At 56.8% G+C, this 24,933-nt stretch overlaps 1 protein-coding gene across 11 annotated transcripts in view; it reads left to right on the plus strand.

The window, feature by feature from the left end:
• The window catches only part of IQSEC1 (IQ motif and Sec7 domain ArfGEF 1), a 121,283-nt gene extending 96,754 nt beyond the window's left edge, over positions 1-24,529 (plus strand). For 9 of the 11 annotated variants that reach the window (XM_042979611.1, XM_042979617.1, XM_042979610.1 and 6 more), the window contains 10 exons: positions 1,699-1,821; positions 3,356-3,522; positions 8,179-8,318; positions 8,808-8,837; positions 10,366-10,491; positions 11,708-11,807; positions 14,304-14,465; positions 15,291-15,467; positions 20,893-20,942; positions 22,235-24,529. In XM_042979611.1, the coding sequence (XP_042835545.1) occupies positions 1,699-1,821; positions 3,356-3,522; positions 8,179-8,318; positions 8,808-8,837; positions 10,366-10,491; positions 11,708-11,807; positions 14,304-14,465; positions 15,291-15,467; positions 20,893-20,942; positions 22,235-22,798 (1,639 nt within the window). In that variant the 3' untranslated portion in view covers positions 22,799-24,529. Of the gene's footprint in view, positions 1-1,698; positions 1,822-3,355; positions 3,523-8,178; positions 8,319-8,807; positions 8,838-10,365; positions 10,492-11,707; positions 11,808-14,303; positions 14,466-15,290; positions 15,468-20,892; positions 20,943-21,658; positions 22,183-22,234 lie in introns of those variants that run through there. The other 2 variants (XM_042979615.1, XM_042979616.1) reach the window with 2 other exon arrangements.
• Positions 24,530-24,933: the final 404 nt, after the last annotated feature.

The raw sequence follows: 24,933 nt of genomic DNA on the forward strand, positions 1-24,933 counted from the left end.
CACACACCCGGACTCACGTACACACGTTTGTCCTCATTCGGGCACACGGACGCCCACTTGTACACACAGGTAGATGCGCAGGCACACAGGATGCAGTGAGCCAGGCCTTTGGTGGCAGCTGGCTGTGCCTGGCACCGGGCATGCCCACCTGGGCTGCTTTCTCCCTGCTTGGCATTTGTGTTCCCCCATCAGGAAAAGCCTGCTGCCACTAGTGTGGCTAGTGCCCCTCTCTCCCTTTAACCCAGCCTCAGGAAGCAGTCCAGGGGAAAGCAGATGAGGTCCTTAGAGAATTGGGCCTAAGGCTGTCTTGGGCCAGCCCCCCATCCCCTGCCCCCCCGTTCCTGCGTTCCCCCCCACACACACCCCAAGCTGGCTGCTGGTGGTAGGAAATCCAGGCATTGTTCTTCCCCATCAGAAAATAGCAGCAGCCTGAGGAAGTAGCAATCCTAACCCCACCCCCCCACCCCCCACCCCCCACCCCCCACCCCAGGCGTCCAGCTCAGATGCTAGTCAGCAAAATTACTCCCTGTGGCCCCGTCCCCCTCCCCCACCTGCTCTGCCCCAGCCTCCGAGGATGCTGCCCCCAGAGCCGTGAGCACTCAGAGAAGTTGGGGACAGCACAGTTTATGCCCAAGCCCATGGCACCCAACAGAGGGAGGGTGGCCCTGGAAGCGAGGACTAGGGCCCCCATAGCCGAGGCCTCTGCAGCCACACCCGGGGTGGCCATGGCTTTGTTGCAAATGGATACACTGGATACCAGACCCCGCCTTCTCTGTTCAGGAAAGGGAGCATGCTGTGCTGGGGGGCAGCGCTGGGATGAGTGGAATGGACCAAAACCCGGTTACCAGCGCCTTCTGTCAGCTCTGCCTCCACTCGGCGGATTGGCAGATGAGGATGGCAGAGGTTCTCCAAGATGCCTCTCGAAAATTCCCGGCAAAACCCAGGCACCTCGCCCCAAACCCTCCACGTGGGAGGACCGGCTCAGGGCAGAGTTAGCCCGGCGAGTTAGCACCCTGGGCCTCCGCTTCCTCCTGGAGAAGATGGGCGCGTGCTCCTGGCATCCCTCGCGGACAGCCCGAGCAGACCGGAGCAGTAACGTCTCGCTTTGTGCCCTGTGGACCGCGCGCCCCGAGAGCCGATTGTTTGTGCCCCGGCGGCCTTTATCAGGAGCAGCCATAGGCTCTGTCTGGCTCCTCTGTAGAAAATCACACACGTACGAGGCGCCCGGGTGGCGTCTGACCCTTGATTTCATCTCGGGTCATGATCTTGCAGTTGTGTGAGTTCAAGCCCCACGTCGGGCTCTGCGCTGGCAGCATGGAGCCTGCTTGCAATTCTCTCTCTCCGTTGCTCTCTGCCCCTCCCCCACTCACGCTGTCTCTGTCTCTCTCAAATAATTTTGAGAAAAAAGAAAAAATTACACACATAGATATAAGCACTAATGTCTTCCCATAGTTTCAGGGGGGTCTGTAGACATCCCAGAAGCATGGGGGTCTTTGGGCTACATAATCTGAAGTGTTTGCTGATTGGAGGAAGCCGGGCGGAGGACCCTCCTGGACAAGAGGCGGCCGGCCGTCCCGGCTCCAGGCAGCTCAGCACCTGCCCCTGCACTGACTCCCTTTGCGCTCCGCCCCCAGCAGGAAGGCCGGCAGAGGCCCTGTGGGCAGCAGGCGCTGACGTGGCCTTGGTGTCTCTTTCCAGCTGCGTGGTAGACGAGATGGATTTCTCCGCCATGGAGCTGGACGAAGCTCTCCGGAAGTTCCAGGCACACATCCGGGTCCAAGGGGAGGCTCAGAAGGTGGAGCGGCTCATCGAGGCGTTCAGGTTGGGGGCGGGGCAGGGCGTGGGTGGGCGTGGGCAAGAGGAAGGTTCCTGGTCGTGAGGCCCAGGGCCTGGGCCCGAATCCCCCTTCACCCCCTCCCCTAAGCAGGGTCAGGTGGCCTTGCCCTTGCCTGGGGAGATGAGGCAGTGGCCCCTTCTGCATGCCAGGGGCTGTGCTGGTTATTGCCAGAAGCAGACTTTTGGACAGTCCGTCTTCCTCCAGGTCCTCATGAGCGTCACTCACTCATGAGCCCGTGTCCCCATCGTCCGCCCATTCACAGAGGGCAGCCAGTCTCACACAGTGACCCAGAGCACAAGCTGCAGAGCCACACGGCCTGGCTGTAGCACCCACTCCACCGCTTACTAGCTGTGTGACTTTGCCCTAGTGACTTCATCTCTCTGTGCCTCACGTCCTTGCCTATAGAGTGGGGATAACGAAAGCACCTACCCTGGACAGAGTGGAAGGACTGAACCCCTTTGGATGTGTGGTCACGCTTAGCCCATGCCTAGCATGACAGAGCCCATAGTCAAGGGCAGCTACGACCCTACAGTCATTCATCCCGGGACTGTGTGCACATTGACTGGGTGGGATCCTCTGTGCCCTTGCTGGGTATGGGACACACGAGTCAGCCACTGACCCAGCCCTCCAGGCTCAGCACCACTGGTGGGGCCAAGGTGGGGAATGAGGACACAATAGGAGGACAACTCTGGGGCCCTGAGGGGGGGGGTTGTTCAGGCACTTCCTTCCAGGAGGACTTCTTGGAGGTGGCGGCACTAATGGAAAAGGCAGGATTGAAGCCCACATCATCTGAGCTGTGATAGCCACTGCCTTAGTCCTGGCACCCCATGGTTCCTCTTCTCTGATTGCCCCCCTCACCCAGCTCCCCCTGAAGTCCCCAGTGGATGGGGGCCTCTTGGAGTTTGGGGCAGGGGCGCACATTTGAGGCAATGAGAACAATAAGCAGAATACATTAGTGAGGCTGTTGCTTCAGCTGCTGTAACAAAGATGCTCCAGCAGCCGTGGCTGAAACAAGATGGAAGTGCATCTCCCTCTGAGCTGGCATGAAGGAGGCCCAAGCCGGGCTCCCTTCATCTCAGGGTCCCAGGGAGCAGGGCCAACACCCACCACCACAGGGGAGAGGAGTGGGCTCTGCCTTTTAAGGTACAGCCTCGAAGATGCCCACATCCCATCTGCTCTTATCCCATTGGCCAGAACTTAATCACCTTCTGGGCTGCATCCAATCCCGAGGGAGACTGGGGCATGCAGTCCTCGTCCTAAGAAGGCATTGCCAGCCTAAATACAGGTGGGAGATATAACCAGTGTGAGAAGGAGAGAGTGGATAGAGCGGCCTTCTGCCTGGCAGGTGTTATTTACCCCCGTTTACCAGATGCAGAAACTGAGGCTTGTAAGGCAGCACCCGGCCTCAGCCATTAGGTGCCAGGGCCCAAGTGATGGTGGCTGCCGTGTGTGAGGGCTAGACCCACTCCCTGCCCTGACTGAAGTGGTCCTGACCCTGCTCCCTCTCCCGGCCCCCAGCCAGCGATACTGCATCTGCAACCCTGGGGTGGTTCGGCAGTTCCGGAACCCAGACACCATTTTCATCCTGGCCTTTGCCATCATCCTGCTCAACACAGACATGTACAGCCCCAACGTCAAACCTGAGCGGAAAATGAAGCTGGAGGACTTCGTCAAGAACCTGCGAGGTGAGCGGCCCCGGGTCCCGGGCTGTGGCATACAGCCGTCCCACACTCTGCACACACACCCAGCTGGGCGTGGGGCCAGGACGTGAGTGCGCTGGGCGCAGGGCAGCGCAAGGGAGCTGGGCTCCAGCGCACCCAGCCATCGCACACAAGGGCCTTGGGCGAGCACCGGCTCCACAGACACGGCACAAGTCATCCTGAAGAGGGCAGACTCCTGTCACGCTCCGTGACACACACTGGGAGCATGGACGGAGTGACCCACACCTGGGTCTTGTGCTGTGATGGTTTTAGCTTGTTTCGCAAAGACGCACAGGGATTTGACAGGTGGGCAAGCTCAGCCCAGCTCGGGAGGGCCAGGCCAGACATGGTCCACAGAGGCTGATGGGGTGATGTGAGGGAGCACAGTCGGGAACAGGGCAGGAGCGGGGAAGCCAGGCAGGGGAGGGGCCGGGCAGAGAGTCTGTGCCACCATCACTGCTGTGCCCTCTCCTACACTCCGTGTTCCTCATGAAACTGACTTGACTTTTTTTTTATGTTTATTTTATTTTTGAGAGAGAGACAGAGTGGGAGTGGGGGAGGGACAGAGAGAGAGACACACACACACACACACAGAATCTAAAGCAGGCTCCAGGCTCCCGAGCTGTCAGCACAGAGCCCGACATGGGGCTCGAACCCACAAATCGTGAGATCATGACCTGAGCCGAAGTCGGACACAACTGACTGAGCCTGACTGACCCAGGCATCCCCTGACTTGCCTTTGGTGTGTATTTTTAAGAGGAACCTTATATAAGCACACTGTAAACAGGAAGACTGTGTCATTTGCCACACGTAGGCAGCCATTGTAAAAATGAATTCAGTGGACGAAAACACCAGGCCGGGGCGAGTGGCCCATGTTAGACAGGTGCTAACGGTGGGCAGCAGGAAGGAAGGCCTTCCTGGTGTCGTTGCAGAGGAAAGGAATTGAAAAGGAGACGGCTGTCTCCCAAGTGGCACCATGTTAGCTGACAGCATGTCCTCGTTTACCTGGAGTCCCTGCAGGGAGGAGGAGGGACTATGTCCCTTTCCTTGGGAAACACCAAGGTGCAGCAGGCTGAGATCCCCTTAGGGTGTCATATTTTTTTTAAAAAAGGAAAAAAGTTGGTCTGAATCAGGTCTAACTTTGTCAGCTTGTTGAGCTATTTTTTTTTCCTATCCAGTTCTTTAAGTCTTCTGAACTGATGACAAAACTTTAAGTTTTTGATCTTTGTTGCGCCATTTAAATTTCCTATAAAACCACCGCTTTGTCCTCCCTTTCCTGGGCCAGGAAGGCCCGTCCCTCCCCCCGCCCAACCGGGGTTTGAACAGTCCTGGTGCGCCCCCTGGTGGTGGGTACCCTGCAACAGGCCAGCTAATGGGGTGCCCATCCAGAAGAGTGCCAAGCTGCCCGCTTTTCCCAGCTGGGCTCCAGGACCTGATCAGTCAGGGAAGCCAAGGGGCAGGGCTTGGTTCAGACCAACCAGACGGCCATCCCCTGCCCAGAGCACTCACGGTGTGTGGCCCTCTGCTAGATCTCAAGGGTGCTGTGGACCCCAAGGAATTCAGGTCTTAGCTACAGTTCCCAGGAAGCTAAGGAGTCTGGGAATTTTCTTAATGGCAATTCAGCACCAGAGCGTAAGAGAACAACCAGCAGATGCTTTGATGGGACAGGGGCTGTCTCTCCTCACGGGGCTGAGCCTGATTCTGGTCTTCACAGGGTCCCCGTGGCCTTAGCGTGTAGGCCTGTGCTCCCGCGCTGCCCAGAGGGCAGGCTGTGCGCTGCATGCTGTTGGTGACCCCATGCGCTGGAGTTTAAAGGTCTTTGCGATTTGACTCTGATTTTTTTTTTCTGCCTTTAGACCTCACCCACATAATTGGGACTCCCATATGGGGAACAACAGGAGGAGCCTGAAATGATTAGCCCAGAGGAGAGAAGGCTCAAGGAGGGAAGGGTTGCTCAGTCAGATTCTGCCAGTCGGCCACCCTCACATCAGTGGCTTTGTCGTTTGTATCCGGCCTTGCACCCGACTATCCCAGCAGTCTGGGGGAGTTATCATCCCACTTCTCAGGAGATCAAGCTGTCGGCTGTCTCCCAAGCCTGGACCGTTCCCTCCAAATCCCATCTTTTCAAGCCAGGAGCTCAGGAGTGTTCTGTTAAGTCTTCGTTGTGTTCAGAAGGGTAGCCAAGGCAGAGGGAAGGGATCTGCCCAAGGTCACGTCCACGGGGGCAGGACTCTGGTCTCCCACAGCCTGGCTGGTGCTCCGTACCAGGCAGACGTCCAGCTTGGTGTTTGTAGAGGAGACCTTCCCCCCTGCACACACTGGGCGCATTTTCTCTGGAATTCCTCACTCTGGTTCCCCTGGGGAGACCCTCAGCAGGAGTGCATTTGGGGGGTTGGAGGGTAAGCAGGGGAGGAATCGCTCACCAGCATGGCAGCCAGATGAGCAATGATTTTCTTTTATTGATGTTTGTTTTTAAGTTTTCTAGATTGATTTCTTTTTAATGGCTATTATCCTCACATAGTTTCAAAAAAAAAAAAAAACACAGAGTAAGACAAGCTAGCAATCACATTCTTTGGTATTTACCCAAAGGAATTGAAAACCCCGTACATCCACACAAAATCCTGCACAGGATGTTTATAGCAGTTTTATTCATAGTTGCCAAAACTTGGCAGCAGTCGAGAGATGTCGTTCGGTGGGGGAACGGATACATAAACGGTAGTCCATGCAGACAATGGAATATTATTCAGCACTAAAAAGAAAAGAAGCCATGAGAAAACAGGGAGGAACCTTAAAAATGCATACCACCAAGTGAAGGAAGCCAGTCTTAAATGGTTGCATACCATAGGAGGCCAGCCACATGACCTTCTGGAAAAGGCAAAACTATGGAGACATATCAGAGATCAGTGGTCACCAGGGGTTGGAGGGTGGAGGGGCGGAGGAGGTGGAGCACGGGGGAGTTTTCGGGCAGTGACACTATTCCACCTGACTCCGTGGTGGTGGAGACGTGTCGGTAAACGTTTATTATCGAACGCACAACACCAAGAGTGAATCCCAATGTAAATTATGGATTTCGGGTGATAATAGTGTGTCAGTGTGGGTTCACTGCTTCTAATAAATATATGACTCTGGTGTGGGAAGTTGGTAGTGGGTGGGGGCCGGTGTTATGGGGAAATCTCTGGGCTTTCCCCTGAATTTTGCTGTGAACTTAATTGCTCTAAAACACAGTTCTAAAAAATAGTCTGGTTTTAAAAAATGTGTGGGGTGCCTGGGTGGCTCAGTCACTTGAGCGTCCGACTCTTGATTTCAGCTCAGGTCACGATCCCGGGGTCATGGGATTGAGCCCTGTGTTGGGCTCTGCTTAGGATTCTCTCCCTCTCTCTCTGTCCCCCCCTTCCCTCTGCCACTCTCCCCCGCTCTCACACTCTCTCTGTAAAATTAAAAAAAAAAAGTATGAACGGTGGGTAGCAGAGCCCCTCCCACCCCTACCTGTGTGCCCAAGGCCACACCCTCCCCCTTACAGTTCCGTGTCGGTTCCCTGTGGTCGTCCTCATTTTCCTGGCAGCTGTGTGGTATTGCATTGCACCCGTGCAGGGATGGCTTAACCAGTCCCCTATTAATGGGTAAATGAGTGAATCCCAGTCTTCCGCTCTTTGGAAACCATGCTGCCATGAGTGACCTGGTCTGTGCATCATGGCCCATGGGATAAATTTGCCCTGGACGCAACCAGTGGCCCAGAGGGGCTTTGAGTGTATATTTGTGGCCCTCCCACCAGCAGTGGCTGGGAGGCCCCTTCCCACAGCCTCGCCAACTGCGCAGGTTACCAAACCTCTGGACCTCTGCCAGTCTGTGGTCTGAGGACTGGCATGGGGTTGCGTTTCTCTCTTGAGTGGGGCCGAGTTTTCCTTGCAGCAGTTTTTCAGGGTATAGCAGAAAGGGTGCATGCCTGTCGTCAGAACAACCCGGCTTCAAGGCCAGACCCCAGCTTCTGCGCACGTGACGTGGGACAACAGCTGGTGGCGCTGCTCAGGTGCACGGAGTTCTCACTTTCTGGGAACGCACCGCCGCTGCTCTGTCTTCTTCACGAGACCTCCGTGAAGTCACCCGTGCTCTTGGTGGCCTGCTTCACAGAGGACCCCCAGCACAGAGACTCGGTCCCACGGCTCGTGAGGGGCAAAGCAAGAACTTAGGCCCATGCCTGTGGGAGCCTGAAGCCACAAACACCAGCTTCACAGCCACCCCCAACCCCGGGCCCTTCCCCGAGCCTCGCTTTCCCAGCTGCGGAATGGAGACGGCCACACCCACCCAGCCGGGCCATGGTCAGGATTAGCAAGCTGATGTTTATAAAGCCCTTGGAGCATGGCTGGAAGCTGGCACAGCCCTCTGCATGCTGATCTGGGTGGCTATGCTGGCCTTGTCCTGGCGGAAGGATCCTAGGGCATTTCATAATTGACTGAAGGTGTTCAGTGGCTGTGGGTCTGGAAGGTCTTTGGTTCTGCTGAGGATTGATGAAAGGGATTGATATTCTGATTGGGTTTAGAAACTTGGCAAATCAGGGGTGAGCCTAGGGCCCCGAAGCTGAGCGGTGCCACAGCCACCCAGACCCTGGCCCGCCCTGATGCCTGGCTACTGTCTCCTGCCCAGGTGTGGACGATGGTGAGGACATTCCCCGGGAGATGCTAATTGGGATCTACGAGCGCATTCGCAAGCGGGAACTAAAAACCAACGAGGACCACGTGTCCCAGGTGCAGAAGGTGGAAAAGCTCATCGTGGGGAAAAAGCCGGTATGTGGTGGCCCTGCATCCCTGGCTCCCTCACTCCCACCCACCCCCCCTCCATGTGACCCCAGGCCTGCCCCACTGGCATTAGCTTTGGACAGGGGCCCTGATGCCATTTGGAACCTGGCTTCTTCGGGGCATAGTTGGGGGGGGGGGGCGGTTCCTTTAGGTTTAGGGTGGCTCCTGCCTGATATTGGGGAATAATAACCATTGGCCCTGGGTTATATTTAAAGAGAGCCTGAGGCTCTTAAGAAACCAGCCCAAGTTGCGCAGTGGTCTCTTGGTGGCCTGGGAATGTCCTTATCGGCCTTCCCAAGTTCTGGCAGCGAGGAGGTCTCCTGAGCTGTGTGTGGATGTCTGGACAAAGGCTATGGGAACGTGCCTCTGGAGGGGTGCTTACCTACTCGGATGTCATCCCATTAGCTCCCTCATGTCCCAGGTGCATGCTTTGGATCATTAATATCTTTTCTTGTTTGTTTAATGTTTCCCACATAGATTGGATCCCTGCATCACGGGCTTGGCTGTGTGAGTATCCCCCTGCTTTTACATCCTGGCTGATATCCCACCCTGGGTTGGGGTTGGGGTTGGGGTGGGGGCGGGGAGGTCCACCATGTTCTGTGTTCACCTCCCTGCATCCCCTGGTTCCTGGATCCACAATTCTGGCTTGAGTTCCTTTCCGGAGTGATAAGAAATTTGATTTTCATCGTTCTCCCAGCCTCGAACCTCTGCAGACCCAGACTGCAGCCACCTGGGGAGGGTTGTGTACCGTCAGGCCAGGGCAGATGGTGTCCCTCCCTCTCACCCGGCCCGGTTGAGCGCAGAGGCCAAGGCTTGCCTCCGACCCGAGGCACTGTGCCCAAAACAGATTAGGTTGATGGGCCATCGCAAGCCTGCCCACCCAACCCGCCCTCTGCCGCCCACACTCCACTGTCACCACCTTGAGCAGGTCTGCCTGCCTGCTCACCCCAGGAGCAGCAAGGCTAGCCTTGCAGTTACGTGGCACTTTCCTTATGTGTCCGTCTTTACCCTTCACCGGGCAGCCTGCACTGCAAGAGTCAGCGTCACAAACCTGTCTGCTCCCCCTTCTTCCCACTTTGGCCTAGAGACAAACCACTAGATGCTGCCATGGCCAGCCCTCACCCACCTCTCCGGCCCCGCCTCCCGCCACCCTCTCCCCTTCACCCTTTTATTCCAAACGATGCCCCTCCCTGAGCACGCCAGCCTGGGCCAAGCCCTTCCCCCATCTTCCTGATGCGCTGAGCTCGGGCCTCCCACCACCAGGGTACCCGTTGCAGAGTGAACCCTCCCTGCCAGCACATCCCTTTACTAACCTGCTGTCTCCTGCGTGAGCCTGGGTGCTCTCAGAGCCGCCACTGGGCCTCCCCAGTGACTTGTCACCGCAGCCCTTAGACACCATACAGGTTGTACCTGGCCTTGTGAGTGGCTCGGGCTTCGGCAGAGTGGGGGCTCACGTGAACCCATGGCAGGCGTGCTCCGCGTGGAGGCCCAGGCCAGGCCCCACGGGGTGGTGTGGCTGCCGGCCCAGGAGTTGGGGCAGGGAGCCATCAGAAGCGTCGGGATTCTTTAGGAGGGGCCTGGAATCCTCTCTCGGCTCTGCACCTTCCCAGTTGTGTGGCTGAGGCAAGTTGTTCAACCTCTCTGTGCCTCAGTGTCCTCATCTCAAGTAGACACTCTGGAGAAATCTTTGCCGGGACTAACAGGTTTATGTGTGTGATGGGCACTTTGTGGGGACTGAGGAATCACGAATTCCTCACTGTGGGGGCTCCCGTGTGCACGTGATGCTCTAAGACGTCTGGGACCTGCCTGAAGGAAAAGAAAGGAGGTGTCGCGAGAGGCAGGGACGCTTTCCACGGCCCTTCAGGAGAGCTCCTGAGGAAGAGCAGGGAAAGTTGCAAGGAGTCCAGACACGTCTGCTGTGTGCGGTTGGTGGGAGAAGGCGTTTTCGAAGGCCAGGCCCACAGGCTGGGTTCCCAGCGCACAGGGACTGCAGCGGAGGGGCCGGGGGCTGACGCAGCGCTTCCTCCCCATACAGGTGCTCTCTCTGCCCCACCGGCGGCTGGTCTGCTACTGCCGGCTCTTCGAGGTTCCAGACCCAAACAAGCCCCAGAAGCTCGGGCTGCACCAGCGAGAAATCTTCCTGTTTAATGACCTCCTGGTGGTATGTGGTTCCCCAGAGCGTGTCGTGGCTGGGACCTGTGGCTCGGGGTGGCCTTGAACTGCAGCTCCAGTCTCCCATCTGGCCTTGTGCACCTGCGCTTGGGGAAAGGCACCCACGTGCGTGGGGTGGAGGTGAAGGGGATGGAGTCAGCCCCACGGTCTTGGGTTACAAGAGGCAGAATCTAACTCACAGCGCGGCTGATGAAAACGGGGCTTCGTCAGCTTATGTAAAAGCCTGGAGGGGGGTGTGGGGCTTCAGCCCCAACTATTTCTAGAAGCTTACACAGCGTCAGCGGGACTCCTTTATTAGGCTCTCTGTCTCTCAGCTGCGTGGGCTCCCTTTTCAGGAGCTCTGTCCACAAAGAGAAAGTCAGTCTCGGCACTTGCAGGCTTAATCCTGCCCCCTCCCTGCATCCCCGGCCACCAGGGGGATTTTCTTGGGAAGAGTCCGGGCAGAGGTCTCACTGGTTCCCTTGCCCATGCCTGAGCCGCTCACAGGGGCCAGGCAGGTGCAGTGCTGTCTCATTGGCTAAACCTGGGTCACTGCTCACCCCCAGGAGTGCCGGGTGGCAGAGAGGGGGTTCCCCAAAAGGAAACTGCAGAGCTCTTGCCCAAAAAAAGGTGGCATGGATGCTGGCCACTGGGGATAAAGATGCCCCTGGAGACAACGGGGGGAAACTGTTCCTTGGGTCTTTGTCTCTCCTGCATGCCCCGGGCTTTCTTGCTAGAGGCCCTTGTCCCTGACCACTACCTGCCTGAGGACCAGCCACTTCTCTCTGACTGCTGAGGTTGGAATCTGGACCTGTGGGTTTCAAGTCTTTGTCAAGAGTCCCTAACCTCAAGCAAGTGACTTCAAATTCCTGAGCCTCCGTTTCCTCCTCCAAAATCTCTCAGGCAGTCACAGAGCTCAGGTGGGGTCCTGGGTGTCAGAGCCCGGCCTGGTGCCTTTGGGGTCATGTGCAGCGTGGCGCCTGCCACCTCTCTGCTGAGGGGCTTCATCACCAGCCAGGACGACCGCTGGGATTCACGGGAGCAGAAGCCAGCATCCATGTCAGGATGTGCCTGGACACACAGGCCTGCCCTGCCCCAGAGGCCTCCCGACCTCTGCACTGCCGAGAGGGTTTTGACGGTAGTCTCGGTCAGAATCCCGAGCGCCCAGAGTTGCCCCTGAGCGGTGCAGGCAATATGACTCAGCCTCTGTCTCTGGCTGCCCCCAGGTGACCAAGATCTTCCAGAAAAAGAAGAACTCGGTGACGTACAGCTTCCGACAGTCCTTCTCCCTGTACGGCATGCAGGTTCTGCTCTTCGAGAACCAGTGTAAGTCCGTGCTGCCGCGGCCCGGCCACGAGTATGCGTGCTGGAGCACTCATCCACACGTGGCCATGTGCCACGTGGCGGAAACGGTGTCACAACTCCCACCTTGTAGTCACGAAGTGCTGTGCTCCCCAAGGATCTCCCCCTGGGGATCTCCCCCAGCTCTCCCACGTGTGTTCCGTATTCCTGCTTCGCCAGCAGAGAGAAGGTTGCAGGCCAGGGGCCTGACGAGCAACAGTACCTCGGGAGAATTTGATAACATTGTACATGGTGGTGACTGCCTTTGCTTTTGCTCCTACGTCTTCTTACCGTGTGGTTAAGATTTTTTTAATTCAGGGCGGAGTGGATTTATGCCAATAAAATGTTGCCCGGAAGACACCAAGTAAATGGCACAGGTGATGTGCAAACACAGGCAAACAAACAGGTGCAGGCAAGGCCTGGGGGGCTGTAGGACAGGAGCCCGGTCCTGAGCGGAGAGCCCGGGTGCAAATGCGTCAGGACCTAGCGGTCCCCGGGCCGCATTCCCTTTGTCTGTAAAGTGAGGTGATAGCACCTACCTCAGGGACTTAGGTGAGTCCATACATGAAGTGCTTAGAGCAGGATTTATTCTTAGGTGTTATTGGAGTCTTCTCTGGGTATGAGTGGGCCATGAGGCCTGAGGACTTGGGGGAGGAGCTGACACCCCCACTGACTTTTTTCTGTTGACCTGGTCTTTCTCTGACACCCAAGCCCTTCCCTTTACCTTTCTCCCTCTTTGTCCCGTCCCTGTTGGAGGTCCCTGAGCTGTAGGCTGAGCCAGGCCTCCTGAGATGGGGGGTGAGGGGGAGGTCCTGTTGCCCTGCCCATTTTGCACTGGCCCCAGGGGAGGACCCTTCCAGTCGAGCGTCATGATATCTCCAGCAGCAGGGAAGCCCTCATCCTCTCGGACAGGTTGCCAAGCTACCGTCCGATCCACTTTCAATCTGCAGGTTGAAAAAGAACCAGGGACCTGGGCCATCCCTGCCTTGCCTTGGTTTCTACCAGGGTGGAAGGTGGCCTCAGGGAGCATGGTGCCACCCCACATCGTCCTGACCGGCAGGCCCTCTCTCCGAAGGGGTGGCAGTGGTTGTGATGCTCCCAGCAGTGGGCCCGACCAGACTGAATCCGCAGGCAGAGGCTGTGCCCTCCTCGTTTTTACATTCCCAGGGCTCAGCCCTCAGCCCTGAACCCAAGGTCCTGGCATAAGCCCAAGAGTCGACACTGACATTTCTATGGGACATGCCTTCGTAGCAGGGATCTCAAAGTGGTAGCCGTGGGTCAGTCACAGCCCAGTTATGTGTTTGGTTTACACATTTTAAAAAATTTGTTGAGCTGATACTTAATATCTAAAATTACTAAAATTGGGGGCACCTGGGTGGCTCAGTCCACTAAGCGTCCAACTTCATCTCAGGTCATAATCTCACAGTTCGTGAGTTTGAGCCCTGCATCGGGCTCTGTGGTGATGGCTCATAGCCTGGAAACTGCTTTGGATTCTGTCTCCCTCTTTCTCTCTTTGCCCCCTCCCCCCTCACACTCTGCCTCTCTCTCTCTCTCTCTCTCTCTCAAAAATAAACATTAAAAAATTTTAATTAAAAAATAAAATAACTAAAATTTTAGATATTTTTGAGTTTTCTTGAAAACCGAGAAGGTTTTTGCTAGGCCCACATTCCCACGTCATGTGGCTGTCATGGGCTGCATGCCCCTCCCCCCCCCCCCCGACTCTGTTGCTCAGTCTCATGTGGTTTACTTCCTACATTTATGGGAACACACTAGGCATTTGAGTTCCCAGCCTTGACTTAGGTCTGAGCAAAAGTGGGATTGGTGTTTGGACCAAGAACCTCCAAACATCCAGTAGCTGATGCTTGATTCCTGCTGAGGAGAGAGGCGCTACCAGGGGACCAAAGCCACAGAGACTCTGTGAGCTTGGAAGTGGCACCAGGCAGGTCACAGGCCAGAAAGACCAAGCACTCAGCATAGAGTGCATTGGGTATGGGGCTCCCATGAAGCACCCAAGGGAACTGAGGGTCTGGAGGCCACTTGTGAGAGAACAGAGCTCAGTGTGCACTCAGAATTGCCCAGGGAGACCAGATAAGACTCCCCCCCGCCCCCAGTACAGGACACTGACTCTGACTCCCGGACTCCACCCCTGGCCATTCTTGAGCTTCAGGCAATGACCAAGGACCTTGACTTGAAGGGTCTAGTCTCCATGACCTTCAGGTTGAGGAAGGATGGGGGCCCTGACCTCTGTTCAGATTGGCCAAATCTGCCCCAGACTTCTCCATAGAACAACACAGACCCAAGTCAGGAGATGGGGATTTCCTGGCAGTCTCTCTGGTCTGCCCTGTGGATGCCTTTCCTCCCTGGTTAGACGTGTCTGCTGAGAGCCTGGACCCTTAGACTTAGCATTTTCTTGACCAGCAGAGAGAGTGCAGAGAGCACCCAGGGATCCATGGGTTCTTCTCCTCCCCTTCTCCTTTGTAGACTACCCCAATGGCATCCGGCTCACATCTGCTGTCCCCGGAGCAGACATCAAAGTGTTAATAAACTTTAACGCTCCCAATCCTCAAGACCGCAAGAAGTTCACCGACGACCTGCGGGAGTCCATCGCGGAAGTGCAGGAGATGGAGAAGCACAGGATAGAGTGTAAGTCCCAGGCCCCCTGGAGAGGAAGAGCCAGCAGCCCCGGCATCTCATGGGACTTGCTGGATGCGGCCGTTGGCTCCCATCTGGTGCCAGGGACTCTGGGGCCCCACAAAAGTAAGGTGCCCTGGTCTCACCTAGCCTTCCCACAGCCCTGTGACAGGGCAGCCCCCATACCCGGGCCAGAGGAGGTGGCGTGGGGAGGGCAGCAGAGGCCTCCGCGTGAGAGTGAGGGCTTCCGCGGCCCAGGCCCATCCTGCCTGTGGGACCACATGGCATGCCCTGAGAGAGCCTGGTTCCCCCGTCGCCCCACGAGATGAGATTTCCTAGAGATCCGGAGCTGATCTCGTTGCACCTTGGTGTGCTTATTCTTCTTTCATCTTCCACGTCAGGGAAGTCACCACCAAGCCCATCCTGTGGGTTTCATCGGACCTGATTATCATCTTTTCTCTCCTGGCTCCAAGCCTCACTCCCTGGAGACACACAACTACCCCCACCTTTGGGCCCCTCCCACGGCAAGTTCGGGTTACCCCTTACTCGTCCACAGACCCAGGCCAGCCAGTCTCCTTGCCAGCCCTCAAGCCTGCAAAGTGATGGTCTTTCCTGCAGACCCCAAGACCCGTGCCTCTCAGAGTTTCCTCCTGGCTCCCTTTTGTCAAAGGCAGTGTTCACACCTTCTCTTTCTTTCCCAAGACAGCCGTGAGCCCTCACTTTTCCTCAGGCCAAACAGATGGCAGCTGGGCGCGATGCCGAGCCTGCACAGAGGGCCCAGGGCCTCCCCCTCAAGGCTGTGTTTCTCTCACTGGTCCCTCGCCCCCTCTGTTTCAGCGGAGCTCGAGAAGCAGAAAGGCGTCGTGCGGCCCAGCATGTCCCAGTGCTCCAGCCTCAAAAAGGAGTCCGGCAACGGGACGCTGAGCCGAGCCTGCCTGGATGACAGCTACGCCAGCGGTGAGGGCCTCAAGCGCAGCGCCCTCAGCAGCTCCTTGCGGGACCTCTCCGAAGCGGGTAAGAGCGGGCCAGGACCCCCTTCCTAGCCCAGCACACGCAGGACTCAGACCGGGCAGCTGGGGCACGCGTTGCGTGCCGGGAAAGGACCGCAGTGGCGGCTGGTGGCGGCAGGTCTCAGACGGAGTGCCGTTGGGTTTCCCGTGACTGTCCCCAGACCGTAGTAGCATCTGACCACACAGCGAGGGCGTCCCAAAAAGGCCAGAGGAAACAGGATCCAGTTGTCAAGGCAGAACAGCCAGGAGGTTACCCCTATTCTCCCTTTCTTCTCCTAGGGGTTTTATTTATTCTTTTATTTATTTTCCGGAAACTGCTCTCACACAGAGCGAGCCAGGCCCCACTGATGGATGTGTCCCTTGTCCTCTGTGCTGCCGCGTCCCTGTGTTTTATGCTGATGAATGAAATGGAGTGAAGCCCTCGAAACTGTGTTGGAGACCCCCCTCTCCCACTGTCCCTGGTCTCATTTCCCTCACGGAGGTCTCCCTTCCTGGGAAACCCGGGCCCCGATCCGGCCCAGAGGCAGTGGCCGCAGCTGCCCCCTGGATGTCGGGGCGGTGGGGGGAGGGGGGGAGCCCTGGCACAACCGTGGTTTTTGTTACTGTTTCTTTGTTTCTGTGTGTGTTTATTTGCTGCCAGCCTCTTAACCCCTAAGCAAGCAGCACCCCTCGAGCCTCCCAGATTTCCCAGGGGAGGAGGTGTGTCTAGAGCATCAGGGAGCTTTTGGGGGCAGCTCGCCCGGCCGGGTCCCCCGGGCCAGCCGTCCGTGAGTGTTGTTTAGCCTGCTTTGCCTGCAGTGCTGTCAGAGAAGCTGCGGAGGGACAGCCCCTGAAGCCCCCCAGTCACGTCTCAACAGGCAGCTTCTCCTGGGAGGAGGCTCCAGCTACAATGGAGCAGAGGTTACAGGACGTTGTCCCACAGAGGGCACACGGCTCCAGGTGTCCCGGCTCTAGGAGCCTGATTGCAGGCCCTGGGTTGTCAGAAAAGACCCTCTCGGGCCAAGATCAGCCGCCTCCTCTCCAGGGGCCCGGCAGCCCCCTCCCCTTCTCGGGGCCTCACCCGCCCCACCCTGCCTCGGACATTACCTCGTGGCCAGCCCTGGGCCCCGGTACTAAAAAAGCCCGCTCATGACTCCATCCCACACCTGTCCCACCGGCCGCACTGCCTCCCTCCAGCTTACTCATTTCCCAGAAATTTTTTTTCTTTTTTTTTTCTTTTTTTGAGTTGGAATTTTTTTGTCCTTATTTTGTCCTGTCATTTTTTTTTTCATAGTAAAAATCAGAAATCCATTGCCAGCATGAGGGTTCACCCAGGGTTTCTCAACCCCAGCACCATTGATGTTTTGTGCCAGATAATTCCGTGCTGTTGGAGGGTGCTGTCCTGTGCACTGCAGGATGTTTACCAGCATCCCGGGCCTCTACTTACGAGATACCAAGAGTATCCTCCCCCCACCCCAGTCATAACAGACAATAATGTCTCCAGAAATTTCCAGGGGTCCTCCGGGGGGCAAAAATCACCCCTAGTTGGCAAAGTGCCACGGGTTGAGAACCACTGGTTTTCCCTATGGCTTGTTAAACCCAGCTAAACGTAATTGGACAGCTCTGGGCCTCTGCAGGCTGGTAGCCGGGACCTCTGTTTGGGTTTGTGCAGTGGCGTTAGGCCTGGCCTCTCTGTTCCCTGATGCAGCACCTGGAGGGCGGATGGGTCCCGTCCATTCCCTCAGATAACAGTGGCTCTGTTGAAACTGAGGCTCCCAACGTGGCCAGCCACACCTAGGACTCCAGCTCCTGGGGGTCAGATAGAGCTGCACCCCAGTCCTGTGTGAGGGACAGAGCGCTGAGGTTCAGCTGCTTTCCTTCTATCGTCACTGTTGCCGTTGTCGTTTGGACATTCTGAACTAAGAAAAACTCTAGGGATTGAGTCTTCCCAGGAGACCATGTGAAGAATCCCCCGGGAAGGCAGCCCCCTGTCCCCAGGAAGCCTGGAAGGTGTGTTTGAGTCCTGGCAGCTGCCAAGGCCCCAGACTGGGAGCCCTCCACGTGCAGTCTCCAGAGGGAGACCGGCCAGTGTCGGCAGCCATCCAGGAAGATGCTGGGCTCAGCACCCGAAGACGTGCCCCGGACTGGGTCGGAATGAAGCTCTCCGGAGGCATCGTCGCTCTCCCCACCATGGCCCTCACTAAGAGGGCTGCTGGAGAGGAGGCAAGGCCTCGGGGATACCCTCTCCCTTCGGGAAAGCTAGCGCTCAGTTGTTGGCACGTCACTGCTCTGGGGGCGTCTGCCCTGGACCTGCAATCACACGTCATTTCAGGTGACGACACACCTCAGACGTGGATCCCCCCACCCCCCACCACCAATTCTCTCCACACGGTCTTCCTTCATCCGGGATCCATGCTCATTTCAGTGGCACCAGAGCCCTGTCGGCCTGCGATCAAGGGCCTGCGTGGACCGGGGACACAGGTGTGACTGGGGCCTTAACCCCTGGCCCAGATCAGTCAAGTCATGATGGACGCTATCCCCAAGCCCCCAGGGTCCTCCTGCCCCTCCCAGCCAAGCTGCCCAACATCAGTCTCCAGAGAGAGGATGTCTCCTAGAGGCCATGGGACCTGCCTGCACCTGTCATTGCTCCGGGGCCTACCCAGAGACCTGCCATGTTCTGCCCCAGGGAACCCGGGAAGCCCTCTCAGGGGAGATTTGGTGGCTCCTGGTGGCCAGTGTCCAAAGCAGCACCTGCTCAGCCTCCAGCATTATTAAGGACCACAGGGTGGGACCCTGGGTTGAGAGCCCTTGCTGCATTCTGTGCCGATACCGAGAAGCAGGAGAAGGCTGTGAAGAGCCATGCTTGGAACTCCTTCCAGACGTGGTTACTGATCCTGGCCACGGTTGGCCTGGCAGGGCCTGATCAGGTTCTGGGAGAGGCACTGGGCAGGGCAGGGCTCACCTGTGGCTGGTGCAGGACCCCCCCCCCCCCCAAGAGAGAGGGAGTGTAGCAGGAGATAGAGTGCAGGTGAGGGATAGTGTGGGTGCATGGGCGAGAGCCACTTTCCCAGCATGCTTCACCTCCATTAGCACATGATGTGCACCTGTGTGCACACACCCGGACACAGGTCTATAGCAAGCAGGTGTCTGTGGGGTGTGTCCATGACTAGGGGCTCTGGGACTGGACTGCAGACAGCAGTGAGGTAGGGATACCTCACATCTCATGCTTATTTGGGAAGTTGAAAAGACGGATTCTGAGAAACTTAGCATCACTCAAAGACATCCAAGTTAAAACTGTCCTAAGTCTTGGCCCACTTGGGGGCAGGAGGAGGAGGGTTTTGTTGTACTTCAGGTCAGATACCACACAGAGCCCCCAAACCTAGCTCCAGGCCTGGCCTAAGTCCCCTTGAGAGAAGCACATCAGTCGGAAGACATTGCTGGGCACTGGTGGGGCAGGCTGGCCTTATTGTGTCCCTGGTTTTCAGTTAGGGGAGCCCTCTAGGCTTCGAGGGGCCAGAGAGCTGATTTTAAAACCACAGAGACAGCAGAGATCTGACGTCAGCATTTCTGCATGGTGCCACAAGATCCCGAGTATCTGATGCTCACGTCTACCCTACTCAGAGGAAGGCGCGTACCCATTTCACAGATGCAGAAACTGTGCTAAAGAATCAAAGGAATGCCAAGTGGGGTTACCTCTTCAGCCAAAGAGCCTCATTCTGCTCTATGTCCCTGGACTACTGTGTTGGGACAAAAAGCAGGAAGGGAAGATGGCCAGCCTCTCTTCTCATACGAGCTGAAAGATGAGGATATGTGATGACCCTCATCTTTCTTCCAGCTGGGAATAAGGGCCAAGTCCTACGTGGTTCTCCCTGGTCCTCAGCAACTGGTGGAAAACACTCTTGCCCTAATCTTCTGTGTGGCCCTGTCCTGAGTGAGCTCTGAAGCCCTCTCACACATGCCAGAGTCAAGCAAAGTTCCCAGCTGGGACTCAGGTTTGGGGGTTGGCAGGCCAAGCAAAGGGACCGAATGTCCCCCGAGTCCACTGTTGTATGCCCAAGATCAAGGCTCCGTCCCAGTACACTCAGATGCCACGGTGAGGCCTGAAGGACCCACAGACCCACTCTCTACCCCGCATAGGGCCAGCTTCTTGGCCACAGAGAGGCACGTAGCAGCCTTTCCATCTTTCAGGCTCCTGGGCTCACTCAGCCTGCATTCCGCTCAGAAGGCAGCATGGCCAAGCTTCCCAGCCCCAGAGATGGACAGGCAGACCTGGGTGTGAGTCCCGCTCGCTCACTGTGGAATTGGACAGTCGGTCCATGAACCTCAGCCTCCACCTCCTCCTCCTCCTTGGCACAAAGGGACACCTGTACTGCATTGCTGCGGGGCTTGACCAAGAACAAATGTATTCGGCTCGTGGCCAGGGCTGCACAGGTGGAAGCCTCCAGAACATCAAGTGGGCGGCCCCTTCTCTGTCCCCTCTTCCTATCTGCTTTCCTGAGGGCTGAACAGAGACCGGACCCCGAAGCTTGGGCACCCACCATTCTTGCCAGCCTCAGTGTCCTGCAGGAATCCATGGAGAGGGCCTCCAAAAGGACCCTGGAGGCCAGGCTGAGCCTTAGGCCTCCAGAACCAAGAAGACACAGCCTTCCTGTAACACAGCCAACATGTATTGAGTGCCTACTATATGCCATGTGCCGGGGTGGGTAGTAGAAAGCCATCGGCAGGCAGCGCTCACAGCTGAGGGAGCACTTGTGGCATCCGGAAGGGCGGTACCCGCAGAAGGGAAGCAGGACTCTGGGCTCTCCCAGCAGACCCTGACCCTGCCTCCTGCCCCTGGCCAGGGCACTGCACAAACCAAACAGTTGGCTCCAGAGGCACCAGCACATTTGAGCTCCCCAGAAGGAAAAGACAGGACACCAAGTTTAGTTTCCTCCTAACCATCAACCCCACCCTGCCTGCAAGGGGGGAGATGTATATGTATGTGTAAATATGCATATACATATGTATATGAAATCCACGCAGTCAGGGCCGCACAGGACCACATCTTGTTTGTTTTGAGCCATTGGAGAAGCTGCCCCTGTCCCATCCCCTGTTGGCAGGTGGCTGGAGCACAGGGCATCTGGCCCCGGCTGTGCACGTGCCCCAGCCCACCTGGAGGCATCCCCCCCACCCCCCCCCACCCCCCCACCAACAGACTGCCAGTCCAGGAGAAGGGGTATCAAGTTGGGGCTGGTTGAAAACGAATTTTTTTCTTTGAACTCCCCCTTCTTTTTTTTTCTTTTTTTTTTTTTTTTTCTTTTGAAACTCATTACTGCCCTCCCACGGGCTTCCCTACGGAGCCAGTCCTCCGACCCTCCCCCCGGCCTGCGGCAGTGGTGACCCAGGGCCAGGCAGGCGGCGGCCCGGCCTCGTGTCCGTGTCTAACCTCTGGTATTGCATGTTCTGGGCAGGGAAGCGAGGGCGTCGCAGCAGTGCGGGATCGCTAGAGAGCAATGTGGAAGTAAGTAGGAAGCGCCTACGTCCAGCTGGCTGTCGTGTGTTGCCTCCCCGATCCTTGGTTTATATCTGTTGTCTTTTTTTTTTTGTTTTTTTTTTTTTTTTTCCGTTTTGCTCTTCCTTCCCCCTACTGCACAGAGGCGCAGACACGCCCCGTCCCCCATGCCTGCCTCAGCCCCAGTGCATGCCAGCTTCCCCCCTCCTAGAATCGCCCGTGCCTCTCACCGCTTGTTTGGGCTGGACCCATGGGAGGTGGGGGTGGTTCTGGATTCCGTGTTTTAGTTCCCGCTTAACCCCGTCCCCTGTGGCCCCCCAAGCATGGTTAACATCCCGGCTCCCTGGCACTCCCCCACCCCCACCCCGGGGCCCCCCGCCTGCCGACACTGCTCCTGGGCGGGAAGCACCGCCCGCCAGGCATCTGTGCACCCTCCACCCGCACTGTCGGGGGCGGGAGGGTGGGTTTTGCCCATCTCTTGACTTCCATGCTCCGACATCCCCATCGCTTCCTTCCTGGAGTTCCGATTGCTGTGTGTCTGCAGTCAGGACATCATGGAATTGCTTAGCTAGCTCGGGGGAGGAAAGCCATGAGAGGAAGAAAAAATTCCGTGTGGATTTCATGAGATTTCATTCATCTGCCAACCATTTCTATATTACTGTTCACATCGTAACCTCAGCTTGCAGACCTTTTTGTTTCCTTCTTTTTCCTTGTTTGGTTTGCAGTAGGTAGCTGCAGTGAAATGCCTAGGCAGCCCCCCCGCCCCTCCAACAAGGACAAGGTTCCCCGAGCCCCCCGCCCCGGTCCCTGCCACCAGCTTCCCAGAAAGCTCGGGGCCCACACAGGCAGAGCAGATGGCGCAGTTTCAGCAGGAACGGGGTTCTTCTTCATGCACATCAGCCCAGCCTACTCCACGCAGCACATGGCGCTCACAGGCACCCCCGGGCCGGTCGTTCTGATCCGAAAGCTCAGGCCGCCTTCCGTATCAGGACGAGAGCAGAAGTCACACTTGTGCTGCTGCTGCTGCTGCTTTGACCAGACAGGAGCGTCCCTCATCCCCTACCCCATCCCCACTCCTCTCAGTGGAAGGCCACCCTGGGTCCCTGTGGCCCCCAGTCGCATGAGTGGAGGTGGCACTGACCCAGCCTCACCCAGCCCCTCCCTCTGCAGCCAGAGAGTTAACTAAGGCTTAGCAGTCAGTGGGTGAACTTTTTTACATAAAAAAAAAAAAAAAAAAAATTCATTCTGACATAAGTGCTGTAAGGTCTTTTAATTTTGATTTCTATGAATTTCCTTTTTAGGGGTCCATCATTAGCAGTCCTCACATGCGCCGGAGAGCTACATCAACACGAGAGTGTCCATCTCGCCCACACCAGACTATGCCTAACTCATCCTCCCTCCTGGGCTCCTTATTTGGGAGTAAGAGAGGGAAGCCCCCTCCCCAGGCCCACCTGCCCTCAGCCCCTCCCCAGCCACCCCCCCACCCACCGGGCCTGCCCCACGCGCAGCACTCTGGGGCCAGCCACCACCAGGGGCCTGCTGAGGGCCCGCCGCAGGCCCAGGTGCATGGGCACCACGCCCAGTACTGCCACGTGCAGCAGAACCCGCCCCCCTACCACCACCACCACCACTACCACCCCCCCCAGCACATCCAGCACGCACACCAGTACCACCACGGCCCCCACGGGGGGCACCCACCCTACGGGGCCCACGTGCACAGCCACCCACCGCTGCCCTCGGCCCACGCCGGCCACCCGGGCCACACGGGCCACGGCCACGCAGCGCACCACCACGGGCAGCCCCCCGCCCCGCCGCCCCCCACCAGCAGCAAGGCCAAACCCAGCGGCATCAGCACAATTGTGTAGACAGCCTGGGCGGGGTCCCAGACTGCCCCGGAACACCTGCACACCACACAGAGCCATGCCCAGGGGCGGCCGGCCTCAGACCAGACCCAGGGCACCTCTGTTTCCACCTCTCCCCTCTGCTCCCCGCGGTCTGGATGGAGCCCTCTGAGCCCACGGGGCTTGTGTTGCAGGGAACAAAGTTCACGATCTCACTTAGCGTTGGTGTCCTGGGTTCCATCCACTTGGACCCAAGGGGTGGGCCTCGGCCACCATCAGCCTTGAAAACGGCGCCACCGGCCACGTAGATGTTGAGCTGTCCCCCACCCCAAAGCAGCCCTCAGCTCTGCTCCCCAACTGTACACGCATATGAAAACCCAGCCTAGGAAAAGAAGAAACGAGACACAAAAACCAGAGACAGAACAAAACAGAACAAAAACAAAAACAAACCAAACTTGCTGCATTTATTGCTCTTTTATTGACAATGGGCAAAAAATTAAGTAGACCTGATATGGTTGATGAAAATACGTAAGTAAACTTTATATAATATAAATATATAAATATATAAATATATATATATATATACTGTATAGGTAGTATTTGTGTGTGAAAGGAAATGTCTCAGTCCACAAAATTAGCAATATAGACTTTCCAAGGAGCTCCACTTACCCGCTAGGAAGACAGTATCTTACATGAATGTGAGAGAGTAAACCAAAAACGTAAACGCTAGGAACAAATTCAGATACTTCCATATTTTCATAAAAAAAGAGGAGAAGTCCCTCCAGGGACTGGCTAAAATCTTTACGCAATCATTACTAACTGTGCCAAGTAACATAGCATCTAACTGTTTAAAAAGTCCAATATTGCTTTGTATAAATCCTTATTTTATTAACAGAAAACTATCATAAGTAATCAGTATTATAAACTGCTCTGTTATTTCAGGTAAGCAAATAGATACAAATGCAGGAAACTCTACAGTAGCAACTCAGGACAACTGGTTAGGAACTGGTTGTCTGAGGATATTGGTTCCACAGATTCTTAGACACTTTAATGGCTGCGATAACTGTGAATTTCCATGATCCATATTTCTTTTATATGCATATGATTTAATGCACACTCATTCAGAGTCCTCTCAGGGGGGCACCCATCCACGGCAGAAGTGTTCATCTCCAACATGAGGGCGGCCAGCTCCCATACTCGCCTCCCCAACACCATAACTAACTCATCCTGTCTCCAACTGCCACAGGCACCACTCCCACCCCCACCCCCACCCCCACCCCCACCCCAGCGAGTTTCCGCCGGGAACCGCTCCAAACCCGAAGGCTGATTCTAGCATGTAGCAACCCAGGGCGGTGTGTGTGTTTCCCATTTTGTTTTCTGAGCGGTAGCCGCCATCATCGTGATTCCATGTGGCCATGTGCTAGCACAACCCCTGTGTCCTCACCGTGGCCCCTCTGACCCCCACCTCCCGGCCGACGAGTGCCGGCCCTCGCCAGCGAAGCCCCCGCTGCCTTCTCATGGTCCAGTTAGCTGCCAGGGCATCACATGACTCTCAGCTGTGCTCTTGTCGCTTCCGTGTTGTGGTGACACCATCCGCTCCCCTGGGGCCGGGCGCCGCACGCGTCCGGTTCTGTGACTGAGTCACCCACGGGCCGTACTTTGTAGTTTCAGCCTTTCGAGCCACTGCAGCCGCCAGTGCTGTGCTCCTAAGCCGTGGGACCGGAGGACTGCCCCGCGGCCCCTGCCCCGGCGGAGAGCCCTTTCAGAAAGGGCGAAGCTAGTGCTGGACTCCGCGGGCCACAGGCTCCGCACGCCGTGGACGGCGTGGTGCGCCGTGGCCAGACGGCAGGACGACCGAGGGGAGCCCACCTGGCGGGCCGGCCGGGGGGGGGGGGGGGCCCGCCCGTTTCCCTCCCCACCCGCCCCTTTGTCATATCATCGAGGCCACCATACCAGCAAATCTGCAAACCGAGCACTTTGTTAATCTCCACAGAGAGCAAATACAGCAATCTAGAGTTTAGCCTTTTTTTTTTTTTTTTTTTTTGGAAGAAGTGTGACTTTAACCTGCCCACCTTTATCTTCCCATCGTGTCGTGTTTCTCTCCCGGGCACCTGCTCGGAAGGAGGGACGTGTACAAAGCACGGGTGCGTCTGATCTGG

This window comes from Panthera tigris, chromosome A2 (assembly GCF_018350195.1).
Source record: "Panthera tigris isolate Pti1 chromosome A2, P.tigris_Pti1_mat1.1, whole genome shotgun sequence".
Taxonomy (NCBI): Eukaryota; Metazoa; Chordata; class Mammalia; order Carnivora; family Felidae; genus Panthera; species Panthera tigris.